The following is a 17,872-nucleotide window of genomic DNA, read 5'->3' on the forward strand; positions in this document are numbered from 1 at the left end:
ACAATTATATTATTGTTTACATGATAAAACAAACAAACGTTTAAATCACCCTTTCTGCGCATCATTCTCTTTTTTTCCTTCTTCCTTCTCATCTATTTGAATTGAATATTATGATCTAATAGTTTATATTTTTCATTATTCATAATTAAGGCAATTATTTCAATTTTTTTGAAATATCGATTTAATAATTTATGTTTTATATTAAAATAAAAAAATATATCATCATTCTCATATTTTGATTTCATTATTGCACATAAATTTGTTGAATTATTTTGGAGCATAAAATACGTAAATTCGTATCAAATTCTAAGACTTGACAAGAAAAGAAGAAAATAGAAATTTGGATTTATCGAAAGAAAAGAGAAAATATTATTAAGTAGAGTAATAAAAAATGAACGATATTTACAAACGGAAAATTAAGAAAGAATGATAAGTTAGGATAGAGTGCAGTAAGTAGCGTAATAACTATTCGTCAAGATTTGGTGAAAAAGTCATAGATGATATACATCAGTAAAAAAGAGAATAGAATGAAGGAAAATGAAACATTAGACGAGAAAAAAAAAAACAGAATAATGACACAATAAAGAAAAGTATAGTATGCGAAGTGAAGAGTGAAAAAGAAAGAAATTGGTTAGTATAGAATCGTAATAGAGGTGGGGGAATGCAAGCAAGGCGTAAAAGTGAGGAGACGAATATGAGCGCAAAGAAGAATAGAAATAGAGAATGGGAGGAACAGAGAAATGGAGGGGAAGAATGGAGGAGAATAAACGAAGAAGGAAGCGTGGAGTGGAGAAGTGGAAAAGAAAGAGTGGGGTAATGATAAATCGTTTACCTGAACGGCGAGCATGCCGTTCAGGATGCAGTGGAACGGTAAAAGAGTAGTACGTTCGGTTCGCTGCCGCGTAGTGTTTCGAGTGACTTTATAGCGAACATTTCGTATAGCGAGAGAAGAAGAAATTCTATTCGATTTTGCACCGAATCCGATAGAGTTTTAATTTTTCTCGTGATTATTATATATGAATGTAAATCGATTATACGTATAGCATATGTATTCGAAGGGTTGAAGTTGAATTTTATCGATACACGATCGACTCGCTCGTATTCGCTCGTTTTTATCGCGCGCGCGCGCGCGCACGCGCGTTCGTAAACCAGAGTATTTGAACGCGTAACAAGAGAGAATCGAAGCTTGTTCATCGAGGAACGTAAGAAGGAATCGGTCGAGGTTGGTTTACCGTTTGTCGTGCGGTGATCCTACGTATAAACGGAAATACGCAGGTTTACCGGAAGCCCAGGGGAAAGGTAGATGATCGTTTGGCCGCGTTAGACTGCGTATTTTGCGTAGAGATCGTCTACCGTTGAACGGGGCAGTATCGTTTGTTCATTGGCGACGCGACGCACCGCCAGTGGCACACTTGTCGCTTGGAAAGGAGAATAGACTTTCTCCTTCTCGTCGTTCCTCGTACCACCGCCGCCTTTCGTCTCGTTCTTGTACGGGAAGAATTGCAATCAAAGGCTTGAAAGATAACATTGACGACGACGACGACGACGACGACGACGACGACAACGACGACGACAACGATAACGAAGACGACGAAGACGACGTGGGTGACGAGGACGAGGACGAGGACGGGGACAAGGGAGAGGACGAGGCCAAGAAGCAAAGCTAGAAGGAAGATCAAAACGAGAAGGAAAACGAGAACGTAGAAAGACGGTAGCGCGAAAATTATTGAGAAAAAATAAAACGGATAATATTAAAAGAATCGTGTGGTGATCCTTGATTACTTTTACGAGTAAGATTAAAGAGAGGTGACGTGCAGGTCATAACAGAGAGAGAACAGATCGAAATATAAGAAATTGGAAAAAGAAAAAAGAAAGGACGAGAAAGAAAGGAACGAAGAAAGAAGAAAGGAAAAAATTGGAAAAAGAAAAAGTGAACATAAATTGAGAATAATTGGTTGATCAAGATGAGAGTACATCGTGGGATTTGCGCGAAACTTCAAGGTGGATTTCTTAAACGATGGTGTAAGTAATTGATAGAAAATAAATGTAAATAAGGATGTATTTGAAGAATAATTTATCAAAAACAATTTATATTAGATAGTGAGGATTACATGAAATTCGTAGCATAGGAGAGTATATTAATGGAATCGTTAAAGACGTTACCGGCGCCACGAGCGTCGTCACGTTTGGTGCCTTTTTTAATTCAATTTGGTGAACATAACATCTCGTATGCTTAGATTATGATGATTCACAGTGTTACGTCGTAGTTGTCGTTGTGTCGCGTTAGGTCCAATCTTTTGAATTCGGATTATATATCGGATCAAATTTGATAAAAAAGTTTTAAATGAAAATTGGTCGAGTTCGAGCTCGAGCCAACATCTCGTTTACTTTCACTCGAAGATTATGGGTTTCGAACGGGAATCGTAGCGAATTATTTCTCGTTTCTCAATAAATCTATTTCATTTAATAACAAATATTGTGACAAAAACAGAAAGCATAAAAATTTCATAAGTGTGATTTGCATCAAAAGACACTTGAAAAAAACGAGGTGTAGCAAAGTGCATTTAGAATAATTAGGATTATGGCAAAAAAGTAAGTATACATAATAATATTAAATGATTGATATGATCCATATCGAACGAAGCGTGATATAATTCTATATTATTCATAACGAATAATTAAATCAGAATGAGAAGTGATTTTATCAAAGAAGGAGAGGAAAAACAGGAAATCAAAGATACTGATGAAGATAATAATTATGATGGAGAATTGTAAAAGTTGAGCGATTTATATATAACGTATAATATAAATATATATTTCATATAATTGTATATCATATATCATTTACATATAATTGTACATATTTCCAGAATCTTGATCGATTTCTGATTAACTGATTATATAATTGTTTATTTGTTGGAATTGATACGAAAGATAAAAAGAAATAACGATTAAACAATTGATAGAAGAATTATTTGATTTCGTACATTGATTAAATAAATAAACCAATTTTAAATGATGTTCATAGTTGGTTTCATTCGCTAAGCGTAAAACCTTCCGAGTAAGAGCAGGAAGCGTATGATCTTATATAATCACGAGTAATTGCCGGTTAGCATGCGTAGATGGATTTTGTATAGGGTTTGGCATTTCAGAATAGTTAAGGGCCACTTAATAAATTCCCCGTAGAGGGTGATATATCTCGACTCGGTATCCCGAAGCTTTCGTGTGCAAACAATTTCAACAAGCGAATTCGTATTCATGCGTATTCACATTTCCATAGTTTGCAACATGAAGAGTCGTATTACTATTCATATCGATCGATCGATTTCTTTGCAATGAAACGCAACGGCACATGACACCTCGGAGTTAGGTGGGGAATGGTTACGAATGGAATGAGGAAAGAGAAAAATAGGGAGAAAGAAACACGAAACGTATGCAATGGCAACATTTCCGTTCTCAAGCGAATGTTATTATTTTTTTTTTTAGAAATTTTTAGTTTTAAATAGGATTTGACAGATCGATATTTAATCATATTAAACATTTTTATTATTGAGAATACTTTGTTATTGAGGAAGTTATTACATGTTTTAAAAATACTTTTTGAATTTTTTATTATTTGTGGTGAAATTTAATTGTTTAAGATTCTTTTTGATTATTATTGATCAACGAAAAATAAAGTTTATCTTTTATACACAAAATAAAACAAAACAAAAAAAAAGAGTAAAAAAAGAAATACAAAAAACTAGAACAAAAGAATGTTGCATTCCTTTCGATTTGATGTGTGGCGATGGTGGGAGTCGCGATGCGTGCGCGACTAATCGATATTGGATAATCGAGTCGAATATTTGCCTAACGAGGATAGAAAGATAATAAAGTTGGAACAAAATGGATAGAAAAATTTAATCGATCGATATGTTTCACATAATCGATTCGCGAGACGTTGAAAGGTAAATGTGATCGAAAGGAATCACAATCGAGAAAAAAAAATAACTTACTTGAAGGTGAACCGCTCTCATGGAACGTGACCTACGAAATTCCATTCTCGCTTCGATTTTGCGAGTTGCGTAAACAAATGTTCGAATGTGCGCGCGCTCGTTGATACACGCACACCTGTTAACCTAAGTTTTGTGTGATTGCGCTTTCACCTAAACGTAATTTCTTTGACGCGACCTCTCTTCAGTTAATGCGTAATCTAGGTATGATGGTGAACGTTAGAGACATTTTAATTTCTTTAATTCAATGTAATACAATATCCAATTTGTACAAAGTAAATATATTTAGATATTTTTTTACGCAATAGATGTGTAAAAAAAAAAAAAAAGAATCGTAAAATACAAATAAGAAACAAATAGCTATAATAGGGCAATGTGAAAGTTAATATTGTATTGTAATGAAAAAAATTTGTCTCTAATCTTCTAGATTTAATATGCAAAAGATAATTTGTAAAATAAAGATGTCGCATTTGCATTTTTCGTTTTTTTTTCAAGAACATATTTTTACATTTTTGACTTCTTAATTCTTATTTTTATTACCTATTACATTATCAATTATAATATATTCTTTCTTAATTTTATATTAATTTTGAATTTATTGATATCTTAATAAATAAATAAAATGACAATTTTCTTTAATTTATTTCAAAATTTAGTTTGAATTTCTTCATTCAAAATTACATATACATAATAAAATACCTACATAATAAAATAATTATTTATCGAAAATAAATTAATAAAAGTAAAAATATTTAAATAGTTTGCAACTCAGTCAAAAATTTAAATTTTACGAAATTTTTGATCAAATTTGATTTTAATATCATTAATATCATGAAAAGCAATTTTTTTTCGGTATTAGAAATAACAAAAAGAAATATCGCTATATTTTGTTTCATTTTATTCAATGTTAGATACCATCTTAGATAATATAAAATAATAAATAAATTGTTCTTAATTTAATCTTAGAATTTTATATGGAATAATATCATTTATTTTCAATAAATTTTCAGTAAACTATTTTTTAATAAAAAAATATATTTATAAATAATTAATAAATTATTTATTTCATCATTTAATTTTTTTTTATTCCTATACGTATATATATATTATTAAATATATATTAATAACTTGTGATACTCTTTTATATATATTTTTTTATTTTATGGTATTTTAAATTTTGTTATTAAAGAATATTTTAATTTATTTTTTAATTTGCAGATTTGACTTGTAGATTTGTAGACAAGATAAAATATTCATAAATCTACATAGTCAAGTCTACAAAAAAGAGAATATTAGCTATAATATATTAAAGGAAGATAGATTTGAAATATTCATATAAATTATACATTAATTATATATACTATACAAAAATTATATAAAAGTTAATTATAATATAACGTGTAAAAAGAGATTCAAATGTGTAAAGGATTATTTATTTATTATTTATTATTGATTGAATTTAACATGGTCGTTAAAATTATTATTTATATTATTTTGAATTTAATTATTTTCAATTAACAACTATAAAGAGAGATTCTGGCCGGACAATTATGATATTAATTATGATATTAATTTTTTTGAGCTAATATGTATAATAATGTTTTAATAACAGAAATAATAAATAATAAATATATATTTTTTTAATAAAATAAATTTCAAATTTCCTTTAAATTTTCCCCAAATATCTTTTTTATAAAAATATTGCAAGAAAGAAAATATATTTTATCATATTTTTATTAATAAAATTAGTTAGTTTAATAAAAAAAAATAGTTTTTTTATTGTAAAAAATTATTCCTAAAAGCATTATTTGAATATAGTGAACAGGAAAAATCTATTGATGTAATGAGATGTAAAATTTATTACGCTTTCATTTATGTTCAATTGCATTGCCATATCAATGTATAACTCTTGATAAAGTAAGAAATGACATCTGGAAGAGAGCATAGATGCATTTAAATTAAAATAGAAATAATCTTGATTTTTAAATTTGTAAAATTTGAATTTTCGAAATTCACAATGTTTATTATTTTTTAAATCAATTATTATTATTATTATTATTATCTATTTCAAGAATTAGAATTCTTTAAAAAATTTAATTTTTATATAAATTATTCTTTATTGAAATTTTTAAAATTTCGAATTACGAAACAACAAAAAAGCAAAAAGTTTCGAAACTTTGAAGAGTTTCGAGTGATCCTAAGAAATAGAGCTAGAGATAGGATCTTAAGACCTTATCCCTAATAAAGTAATTGTAAGAGAATCTTGGCGACATCACATATGCATTATGTAAACTAAATCTATTGCTTAACTTCTGTTTAACACAATTCTTAATTATTCTTTAGTTTTCTTTGTATGAATGTATTTTATTTTCTTTTTACATTGACTTTTTTTATATACTGCAATTAAAATTAAAATAAATAAATCAATAAATCAAAAATAATAAGTCGATTGTTATTATTAAAGGATAGAATATTAATATTCATCAATATGTAATAATAATATGTAGAAAGAACAAATACTAATGTGATTTTATTATCGATGAATCATACTACCAAATAGAACCAATAAGCAATATAAGATTTTTGATTTGATGAACTTAATCTATTATGAATAGTTGACCAGTGCAATAATGTTGTTTTTACATAACTATATGATTATTTATCTAGAAAAAAAATATAAATGCTATCAAAATATAAAAATATAAATTTTTAGCTTTGTGTAATATTGTTAAAATTCTATTTTAATATATATATATATATATTTTTTAAATTATGTATAACATTGCTAAAAAAAATGATGATGGAATAAATATTAAGTATATTGTTAATTTTATTTCATAATATTTCATATACATAAAATATCAATGTAATAGTACTTCGTATGTACATAAAAATAATATACATGTTGGATCTTATTGGGTTAAATTATCTAAAGATACAGAGACTCACATAATTATTTGAACACTTTCTATAGAAATGTTATATGGATTATACAAGACTTCTGAAAATATTATTAGTATTACGATATGACTACCGGGATTATATGAATAAAGTTTGAGATAAATATATGCGGAAGTATGTAAGTATCTGCGTAAGAGTTATGAAATATTCATTAAAATACATTCTTCGTAAAAATGATGAAGTGTTTGAACAGTTAACTGTAATAATTTGTATTATGAACGTCAATTTAATTTTTTTCTTTAAATCAAATTAATTTTATGACGTTAAACTATAAAAAATATCTTGTAATTCTTACGTATATAAACATTGAATTTATCTAAAACTTTTCCTTTAATATATATATATATATAAATATATATATATATATATATATATATATTACACACACACACACACACACACACATTAATTCTATATAAATATTATACTTATAACATTGATAATATAATCTAGAATTTTTAAATAAAATTTTTTAATAAAAATAAAACGTACATTACATTTTCACAAAAATTTTTCAAGTTGTTCAAATACTGTGTGTCACAGTATATATTGTTAATCGTTAATAGTAACTTAAGAAAAGCAAAAATCTGCGTTTTCATGAAAATGAAGTCGTCATAGTTCTGCATTTATGTAGGCAGAGCTGCCGCTGTCGAGTAAGCTCGAACGATACGTTTCGCTACGAAACGAACAACGGCAAACGCGCCTTTCTCTCTTTCGTAGTCTATTCGGTCGGAACGTGATTTTTCCTTGTCAGTGTCTCTACTTCCGAATCGATGGTTGCGCAAGAAAATTCAACATGTACTTCACCATTATGTGTTATGTTTTATTATTTTATTTATTTATTTAGTGGGATAAATCTTTTGATATAATGACAAAAAAGTAACGAGTCACATGCTATGTTGTAAGAAAATTTAGATTTTAATAAAATTTTATTTGCATACATTGAGCATATTTTATATGGGTACATAGAGAATTTTTTTTTGTTCATAGGAAATTTCTTTCCAAAATTTCAGCATTTTTTCATATTTTCAATACAATTTTGCTTAAGAATTTTTGTTTACGAAGTGATAGAACATTAAACTTAAGTATTTTTTATCTGAAAAGTTTCGCAAGCTATTTTGTAAACTAAAAAAAGATTTTATTTCTTTTTTTTTTTGTTTTTGATGAAGTATTTTAAGTATGTGAAAAAATTTCAAATATAATATATCATGTTTGAAAGTTTTTTTCAAGAAAATATCAGTTTAAAGAAATAAAATCAACATTCAAAGTTTTAGTAATGTTTTAAATATTTAATATTTTAATATTTTAAATTTTGTAATGATGCAAAGTGGAGAAAAATTTATCATATAAAAAATATTTAATTTTTAATATCTAGATAAAGTTGTAAAATACTGAAATTATTTCTCAAAAATATGTCCTATGTACAATTCATTATATTTTATACATATACACATATACACAAAATTTCATTAAAATTAAAAAATTATCTGATGAATTTTCTTGAAATATATTAAATATATAATCAATTTGAATTATTGCAATATATCTAGTGAAAGATAAATTACTTCTAATGTAAATTATTTCCAATGTAAATTACTTCCAAAGTTTTGAATATTGAATATAGATAATTTTAATTTCTATATTTTATATCTAGAATAAATATAAAACAATAAAATTTTTTTGCAATAATATATAGGGAATGAAGTTTATATAAGGAAAGTATCTTCAATAAAAATTTCAATAAATATTTTAATAATATAAATAAAAAGAAAGAAAAAAATGAGGAAATTTGTATTTAAAATATGAAGTTATTATTTAGAAATTATTGAAATTTGTTTTATTTTTAAAGAAAAGATGTATGTATATAATTTAATATAAGCAAAAAATAATATAATTTACATGAAATTTATATAAGAGTAATCTATCTCTCTTTGCTAAGATCTTGAGAAAAAAAAATATAATATTAGTAATTACTAATCCTGTCATTAATCTAATGACGATTGTTTTTTATGCTAAAAAAACTAATTTTTGCGTCATTGTCTTATCGATTTATTTCCACTCATGTTTCATCGTAGACGTTTTTTTACTTCTTCATATTGTTTATTATCTTCTTTTATGTTTGTTTATGAAAAAATAATTTGGTTTTTGAGCGATTCATACAGATATCATGCATCTATTGATTATATATTTAAAAAAAATGAAAAAAAGTGATTTTTTATATTGTAATGTGTTTGAATTCTATAAATTCAAAATAAAAAATTATATAGGTATGACAATGATTCTCTAGAAAAGTTTATTTCATTTTATATTCTCGTTGATGAATAACATATTTTAAATGTTTGTTAAAAATATGTTTTATTAATGAACAAAGCTATTTTTTATTCCTCTATTATATGGTTTTTGTCATTTTTCTTCAATATTTCTTTCTTATTATTTTCTTTTTTTACGATTGATTTTATCTTTTGTCTACATCTTTTTTTAAAAAAATGTCTCATTTATAAAATTAAAATATTGAACTTAATTTATTTTATTTTGTAATAAATTTATTACTTTAATTTTTATTTACATAAATTTGTAATATATTTAATATTTTTGCAAATTCGAAATGAAAATTTTTTTAACTTTTTGGACATTAATTTGACACTAATTGGACATTAAAACAATGTCTTTAATATTTTTGTAATATAATTGTATAAGCAAAAAAGAAAGATATTTGATATTATTAAAATTAAATTAATATAAATAACAATTAATAATTAATTCTAAATAAGTTATTTGTAAATAAATATAGTATACATAAATAAAATATTAAAATAAATATTAAAATAAATATTAAAATAAATTAAAATATAGTATAAATAAAATAATTTGATCACCTGTAATATCTTGCTTATTTTTATTAATATTAATAAATATTATAAGATAATATAAAATTGATAAAAATTAAATTAATAATATAAAAGAATGCATAATTTGATGTTAATTTCTATTTATTTATTCATAAATAGATATACAATAAATCACAAATTTTTAACCATTAAAAAATTTATAATCATTATATTTGAAAACATGTATCTATTTCTCATCTCAAAAAAATTTATATATATATATATCGTCACATTTTTAATGATATCACTGTTATATTATAATAATGATTATATTTATAATAATAATGATATAATGATATCATCATATTTAATTAATGCATTGTATAATCTCCTTTTTATTTATTTTTTTTATTATTTATGTTAGAAAAATAGAAATAAAAAAAATTGATTAATTTCGTGTAATTAAATTAAGTAAATCTTTGAATCACTATATAAGAAATCATAGAATAATTTTGCTTTTTATAATTAAAATAGAATTATATAATTTTTAATCCATATTTTTATCATAGCATTTATTTCTTATGATATAAATAAATCTGTTGATTAATTCATTCCATCATTATTAATGAATTCTAAAATTTTTTTATTACATATAATGTAATTTAAATTACATATAATCACTTTTAATTTTCAAATTTTATATTTTTATATTTTCGCAAGAAAATTTTTATATTATTTTATATCTATCTATACGTATCAGTCATGTAATCTTCATTTAAGGAAGATTTTGACCATATATAATAATAATCCATATAAAATAATTAATCATATATAATAACTCACATATAATGTTTGTCGAAATCTACTTCTTTATGGATTTGAATTTTTTAAAAATTTATTTTGTATATATAATGTCATATTATAATCCCACGAATAACGATACTGTTGAAGAAATGATTTTGTATGAAAAAATAAATCAAAAATATATAGAATAATATATTTTCATTTAAAGTTTCATTTTTGAATAAATTAAATTTGAAAATATTTCTAATGATAATGAAATTAATTAATTTCTGAGTGAATTATATCAATAAGTATTTATTCCATATGTAAAACTAAACAAATATGTAAAATTTAAATTAAAAATTAAATTATTAAGGAAAAATGGAAAACAATGGAGATTTTCATTATAGAAGGTCAACATATATGCTTTTGGAAATTTCAATTTTATATTTGAAAATATTAATAATTAAATAATTTTATAAAAACGTATTCTACGTATCTTTTATTAAATATATTCTAGCATACACTTTAACTCATTTGCAAGAAATATTTCTTCTTCGAAACTCCAAAAAATTTTTGTTTCTTAAATCAATTATTTTTTTTAATATCATTATGCAAATGTATTTTTCTATTATATAAATCTTGTAAATACAACAAGTAATACTTTTATATCCTTAAATCTTTAATAATCTTTGTTATAACATGGAATGGAAAATAATTAATTTTAAAATGAAAAGGAACGATATTAATATAAAAAAATGAATAATTTTATAAAATTTAATATTATACTTTCTTTCTTTAATAATTATTCTCAATCAAAATTTATTAGTTTAAAAAATATTTTAACTTGAATCTTATAAAATTTATCATATTAAAAAACAAAATTTAAATTAAAATATTTTCTAAATTAGTAATTTTATTTTATAATTTATTATTTAATTCTTTAACATGTTCAGATATATTGATTACTTTTGGCCTAAAGATGAGTATATTCATCAAATAGAAAAATATATATCGAAATTGAAATTTTTATAAAAAATAACAAATTTTTTTTTATTTATTAGAATTAAGGAATCGAATGAATGATAATTCTTTGTAATAAAATTGAAGTGGTTTTTGCTAATGATAATAGTATAATTGTAACATATTTAAAAACAAAAAAAAAGTTAAAAAAATATTATACGAAGATATTTATCTTCTAGATATTATATGCTGAATTTTTTATTTATTATATAAAAAAGCCAATGTAACATAAATAAAATGAATAGGATGAATTTTTTGCTCGAATGAAAAGATTATTAAGAGATATATAAAAGACATTTAGATGAAAATTCGATAACTATTTCAACAGTTGATCAATACAACTTTTAACTCTATATGTCTTATCGAAAAATATTTCTATACCTAAATTTTATATCCATCAATACATCATTAAAAATTAATCACAAAGATGTTTCAATTATTTCAAACGTGAAATTCGAAAAAGAGGATATTGATAAATATCCCTATATACGAGATATTATGTTCTTTTTTTTTTATTTTTTATTTCTCGTATATATGAATTTTTTTTAACAGTGAAATGATTTATTTTTTAAAATAATTCCTAATAACTCATAATATTTATTATAATTAATTCAAGTAGATATATTATTTATTCTGTGTTTGATGAATATCATCCTTTGATTTTACACAAGATTTCACACAAGAAATTAAAGATACACAAAAACAACTTTCAAAACAAAACTTCATTGTTAAAAAATTAAAAATAAGATTAAAGAAATTTTTTTTATAGAATATAATGCTATAGCATGCCAAAATAAATGCGCTAAAAATTATTAAAATTACGATTTAAAAAAAAAAGATTTATTTTCATATGATATCTATATATTAATATTTTTATATTGATATTTCATTTTAAAAGAATGATTAATATATTAAGATACATAGATAATATATTAAGATTTCTTAATGTCATCTAACTTTAAGCTTTATCTTAATAAGATCTCTATTTTTTTTCATCATAAAAATTAAATGAGATATTCAAGGTTCATCTAACAAGTTTTATAATTTTATTCATTTTTTATGTCTCATGTTTCAAGGATAAAATAGATTGATTAAATATACAATAATGCACGCTTTAACTGACGCAATTTTGGCACACTTACAATTAGCTGACACGGAACCATCCCCACCAATTACTGAAATTGCCTCCATGAAGCAATTATCCGTTTTTCTCCTATTTCTTTCCTATCCAATGGTTGTCACTCTCAACTCAATTGACGAGTTCCGATTCCTGGAACTTAGCTACCTCCACAGATAACTGACCTCATCGCGGATCTGATCAGTTAAACGGACCAAGTTAATATGATTGTACATTTGGTTTATGCAGTTAAAACAGCCATGATTCGCGTTATTAACGTCTTTAATACGTCCAATAATTGCAATATATCCAATAAAGTGCAATATTATAGAAATCTTGAAAATAAATATTTGAAAAAAATTATTTAACGATGATGATAAATTCAAAGAAAATTTAACTGGATGACTGGATAAGATATCATCATATCTTTGTCTATTTTATGCAAAAATATATATACATATAAATGAACGACGAGGTATATTTTACAAGGAAATTCAGTTAATCTAAAATTCTAATTTAAATGAAAGTTTATATTTATATGAAATGCATAATAGATTCAATACGTTGAGCAATTTTTTTGATGATAGGAAATATCCTCAAGGGAATGAAACAAGTATCCAAGGTTCTAGCATTTTGAATATAATTTTGAATAAATTTTTAATAAAATTTAGATAAAATATTAAATTTTAAATATTTTATAATTTAAAATTTTATTCTATCTTGCACCGTTAATAATTTTGAAAATTGATTTCATGTTCCTAAAGTTGACATTTCAGTAAAAAAGAATACTACGTATATTTATTATGCTCTATATATTATTTTATTAAAGAAAAATGTTAATTCTTTTATTTTTAATGAAATTTTATATATATATAGAATATAAAAAATTACTTCTCGATTTACAAAATAAAACTATGAAAATTTTAGCGAAATTTGGAAAAAAAATTTTGGAAAAAGAAGGAAAAATTTTTGGAGAAATCTAATACACATTCCAAAATAGATTAATTAATAAAAAATTCTAAAATGTTATTTTTCTTCTATTTCTCATTTGTTCATCGATAATTCAGTTAGTTGTTAGAACCAAGATCCATACAAATATGTTAAATAATATTCGATAACCGGTATTTTGGGTCATATGAACTCGTTTCAGAAGTGAGAAATATTAAACTAACTAGAGGTCAACGGCCATTGCACGTGTTACGATCCTCAGTAGCCGCGATCTTCGTTATTGACACGTTTCTATAATCTTTACCGGAAATGATATCTTTTAGTAGAAATTTCGAAATCTTTTGAAATATAAAAGAATTTCGAATTTTCAAATTTTTTAACTATTTTTGTAATGAAACGTGTCATTACGATCAAATTATTGAAAAAGATATTTTTTAGAATAATAGAAATCTTAATTCTTCGAAATGTAAAAAATTTTCGAATTTAAAAAATTTTTGCTAGTTTCATCTAGAGAAATCTAGAGAATGAAAAATAAAGATAAAGAATAATTTCTATCAATAATTTATAAGAATATCGTGATGATTTATTATTACATGAACTTATTTTTATTCAACTAATAATAATTGATAATTTAATTTATTTAGACTTCTTTGCATTAGATTCATTTTCATTGATACGATTTCACAATTTAATCCTTTATTAGGATATTTATATACTTGCGCCTGTAAATATCTATTTTTGTGCTCTTGTATTGAAATAATTTAAAAAACAAATTTTATATATATAAAAAATTGTAATTCTTTTCTTTGAATTTTACATGTTAATAACTAAACTGAATTAAGAAAAGTAATTTTCTTATTTATGAGATTGAAAATAAAATTATTTATAAGATTATTTGGAAAATTTCTATGTAAAGAAGAAATAAATACGAATACAGAAATATAGACAAACAATATTCATGTATTTAAATAATAAAAAATAAATATTTAACTTTTAATGTAAAAACATGATTACTGTTGTATCTAGTGATTAAATAACGTAATAAACGTAAATTTAAAAAATTCTAAGAATTAAAATTTGTTAATATTTTATATATTATATAATAATTCTAATATTTTATATTATTATATATAATAATATAATATTTTATATTATATAATACTTCTATAATAATATAATATTATATAATGTAATATATAATATTATATAATACTTCTTGAAAATAAATAACTACTTCTTAGAATAAAAAATAAAAAAAATTAATAAAAAAATTATTATAAATATTATTATAAATTAATAAAATTTATCTCTAATATTTTTTATTCTTATTTTTATTCTTAGATCACTCAAATATGTATTGATTATCGAAGTTCTCGGAATTGATCATATATGCTGATATATACAATAAATTAAAAAAAAAGTATTTATACGATTATTTTTTTTTTGCAATAATTTTGTGGAATTAAATAATACAATAATATATTTTACGAATAAAAATTATTTCGATGAAATTTAAAATTTACAAAGATAATATACAAATTATAAATTTTAATGATGTTTTAATAATGTAATAAAAATGTAATGTAAATATAAAAAAAATATATAAAAAAATTTGGGAACCAAAAAAAGTTTTCATGATTGTAATTTTAATTTTAAAGAGAAACAATCTATAAAAAATTTATTCATAATTTAATTTATTTTAAGTATTCGAACATTAATTAATAATATTGAAAGAAAACATTTTTCGTTCTATTGAAATATACTTAACATCAAAATCAAGATTATTAAATTTTTATCGAAAAATTCAATTTAGACATAAAGTAATATGATGAAAGTATAAATTTTAAATACTTATAAATTAGATTATATTTTTATTATATTATATTGATTATATTTTTTTTTTCGAAATTACAAATTAAAAGTTTAAAAATTAATAATTTTTTAAAATTTAATTTTTGTTTAATTTTGAGAATTTATTAAAAAAATGAAAAATGCTTTGTATTTTTATTTTAAGAATGTAATTTTTCAATGCGATATGTTGGATAAATATCATATAGATTTTTTTCTCTTTAAAAATAGAATTAAAAAATTTATTACTAGAATCATAAATATATAAATATTTTTTTTGTCTTTCTTGTATTATTTTTCATACTCTTAAAAAATTTTAATTTACATTACATTTTTGCATTTGTAAATAAATAAAATAATCGAAATAATTTTTATTTGTGTATCATGTTTGGAAAATAGATAAATAGAATAATTTTGTTTCTTCAAATAATACAGGATTTTGCAAATAAATATTTCTTTGAAATAATATTTAAATAAAAATTTTTTTTTTCATATCAATTCAATGCTATTTTGAAATATAAGAAAATAGAATTTCAAATAACAATTCCGTTTTAAATAATATTATTTTATATAAGCAGTTTCTAACTTAACATTTTATAATACGATATAATATATTAAATAGTATCATATATAATAAAACGTATAAAAATTTAAACACAAGATTTTTAATAATTTTAAAAATATTGTTATGTATATATTCTATTTTCGATAATATTATATAGTAATAATAATTTTAAATAGAATTTGTGTGTAAAAATATTTTAATTTTTAATATTTCATCTCAAATTATTTCAAATTTTTTTCTATTCTGTTTGTCTTCATAGAAATATTACAAAAGAACTTGATATATTGTGTATTGTGAGATCTTCTTTGCTAAGTCTCGATCGAATATAGCGCAAAATCATTGCGGTGTAAGTCGCATACAAAGCGGTTGATCACCGTCTCTTTTGAATTTCGACATTGGCTGACAGCGCAAGATACAAAGTTTGCATGATTCGAGGCAACCGATTGCTCGCATTCTTTGCGCGCAACAATTTGATTGAGACTGTGTATTCATACGATTACTGTTTTCAAAATAAAATGAATCGAAAAAAAATTGAAGACTAATTTAGATTATTTGAATTCAAAATTTGATACTTGAGCGAATAATTTAAAAATAATTATTTAAAATAATATTTATTACTTGATAAATAATGTATTTCAATTATGTTTCTTCAATCAATTAAAGGAATTTGAAATAAGGTACATAGTTGAAAATAATAAATTACAGATTATTGAAGTAGAAAATAATAAATTTATTTATTATTATATTGATGGAAAATTCGAAATAATTTTTAGAATACATTGAGTAAAAAATATAGTAATAATAATAATTGTAATAATATAATAATTAAACAATATAAACATAATACAGATAAATATAATGCATTATATTAAGAAACTAATTAAAATTGAATAACAAATAATTTATTTCATAAAATGTTAAATAAATTATTTAATTTATGCAAATATTTTTATTTTTCATATATAAATAAAAATAATTCATAACTCATAATATAACAAAATAAAATAAAAATAGTCAAATAATTTTAAGAAGTAATTTTAAAATTCTTTAAATTCCTAGATTTGATGTAAAATTATATAACTTGGAAATTTTTTTTATCAATATGAAGTTATTATTTATTTTGCTTGAAATATTCTTTCAAGTTTCTACGTTTGTTTTTAGTCATCAATTTACTTGGTTTCAAATCGCTTGTATTTGACTTTTTGTGACTTGAATAACTTTGTCAATTTGAATCTGTTATGTCATTTAATGTAAAATATCGCATGAAGTTTTAAACAAAAGAATGAAGTTGAATAAAGTTAAATTAAACCTCTTAACTTAAAACGATAAATTCCAAACAAATAATACGAATTTGTATTGAGAATTTTTAGAAATTATGAGGAATTATGATTTATGAAATAATGTATAAAATATATAGAAATTGAAATATGAAAAATGATAATGATATGAATATAATGAGATGATAACATATAATGATAACATGATATGAAAAAAAAAATGATTTAATAATTCATTGAAAATTTTTCTCTTATTATAGATATTTTAATCTTAGATATTTAAAAATGTAATATAATCAAATATCACTGTTTTCGATTTTAGATTAGATTAGGATCTAATCTATCTAATCCTTCAAATTAAATTACTTGAATTCAAATAATTTTTTCTTATTTAGATTAATCAAATTACTTGAAAGTTTTGTTTGTTTTATTTCATTATATTTTCATGCAATGTAATTTGATTATTTTTAATATTAAATTACAAGTTTTTAAAAATTTGATTATATTAAATTATGTAACAAGTTTATTTG

The 17,872-nt window shown here is 22.3% G+C and overlaps 1 protein-coding gene across 5 annotated transcripts in view; it reads left to right on the forward strand.

Moving 5' to 3' along the window:
- The first annotated feature begins 679 nt into the window (after positions 1–679).
- LOC108000323 (scavenger receptor class B member 1) overlaps positions 680–17,872 on the forward strand; it is a 47,388-nt gene continuing 30,195 nt past the window's right edge. Inside the window, exons 1-2 of one of the 5 annotated variants that reach the window (XM_017060562.3) lie at positions 815–1,222; positions 1,818–2,022. In XM_017060562.3, the coding sequence (XP_016916051.2) occupies positions 1,965–2,022 (58 nt within the window). In that variant the 5' untranslated portion in view covers positions 815–1,222; positions 1,818–1,964. Of the gene's footprint in view, positions 2,023–17,872 lie in introns of all 5 variants that reach the window. The other 4 variants (XM_062086260.1, XM_062086261.1, XM_062086262.1 and 1 more) reach the window with 4 other exon arrangements.

This window comes from Apis cerana, linkage group LG16 (assembly GCF_029169275.1).
Source record: "Apis cerana isolate GH-2021 linkage group LG16, AcerK_1.0, whole genome shotgun sequence".
NCBI lineage: Eukaryota > Metazoa > Arthropoda > Insecta > Hymenoptera > Apidae > Apis > Apis cerana.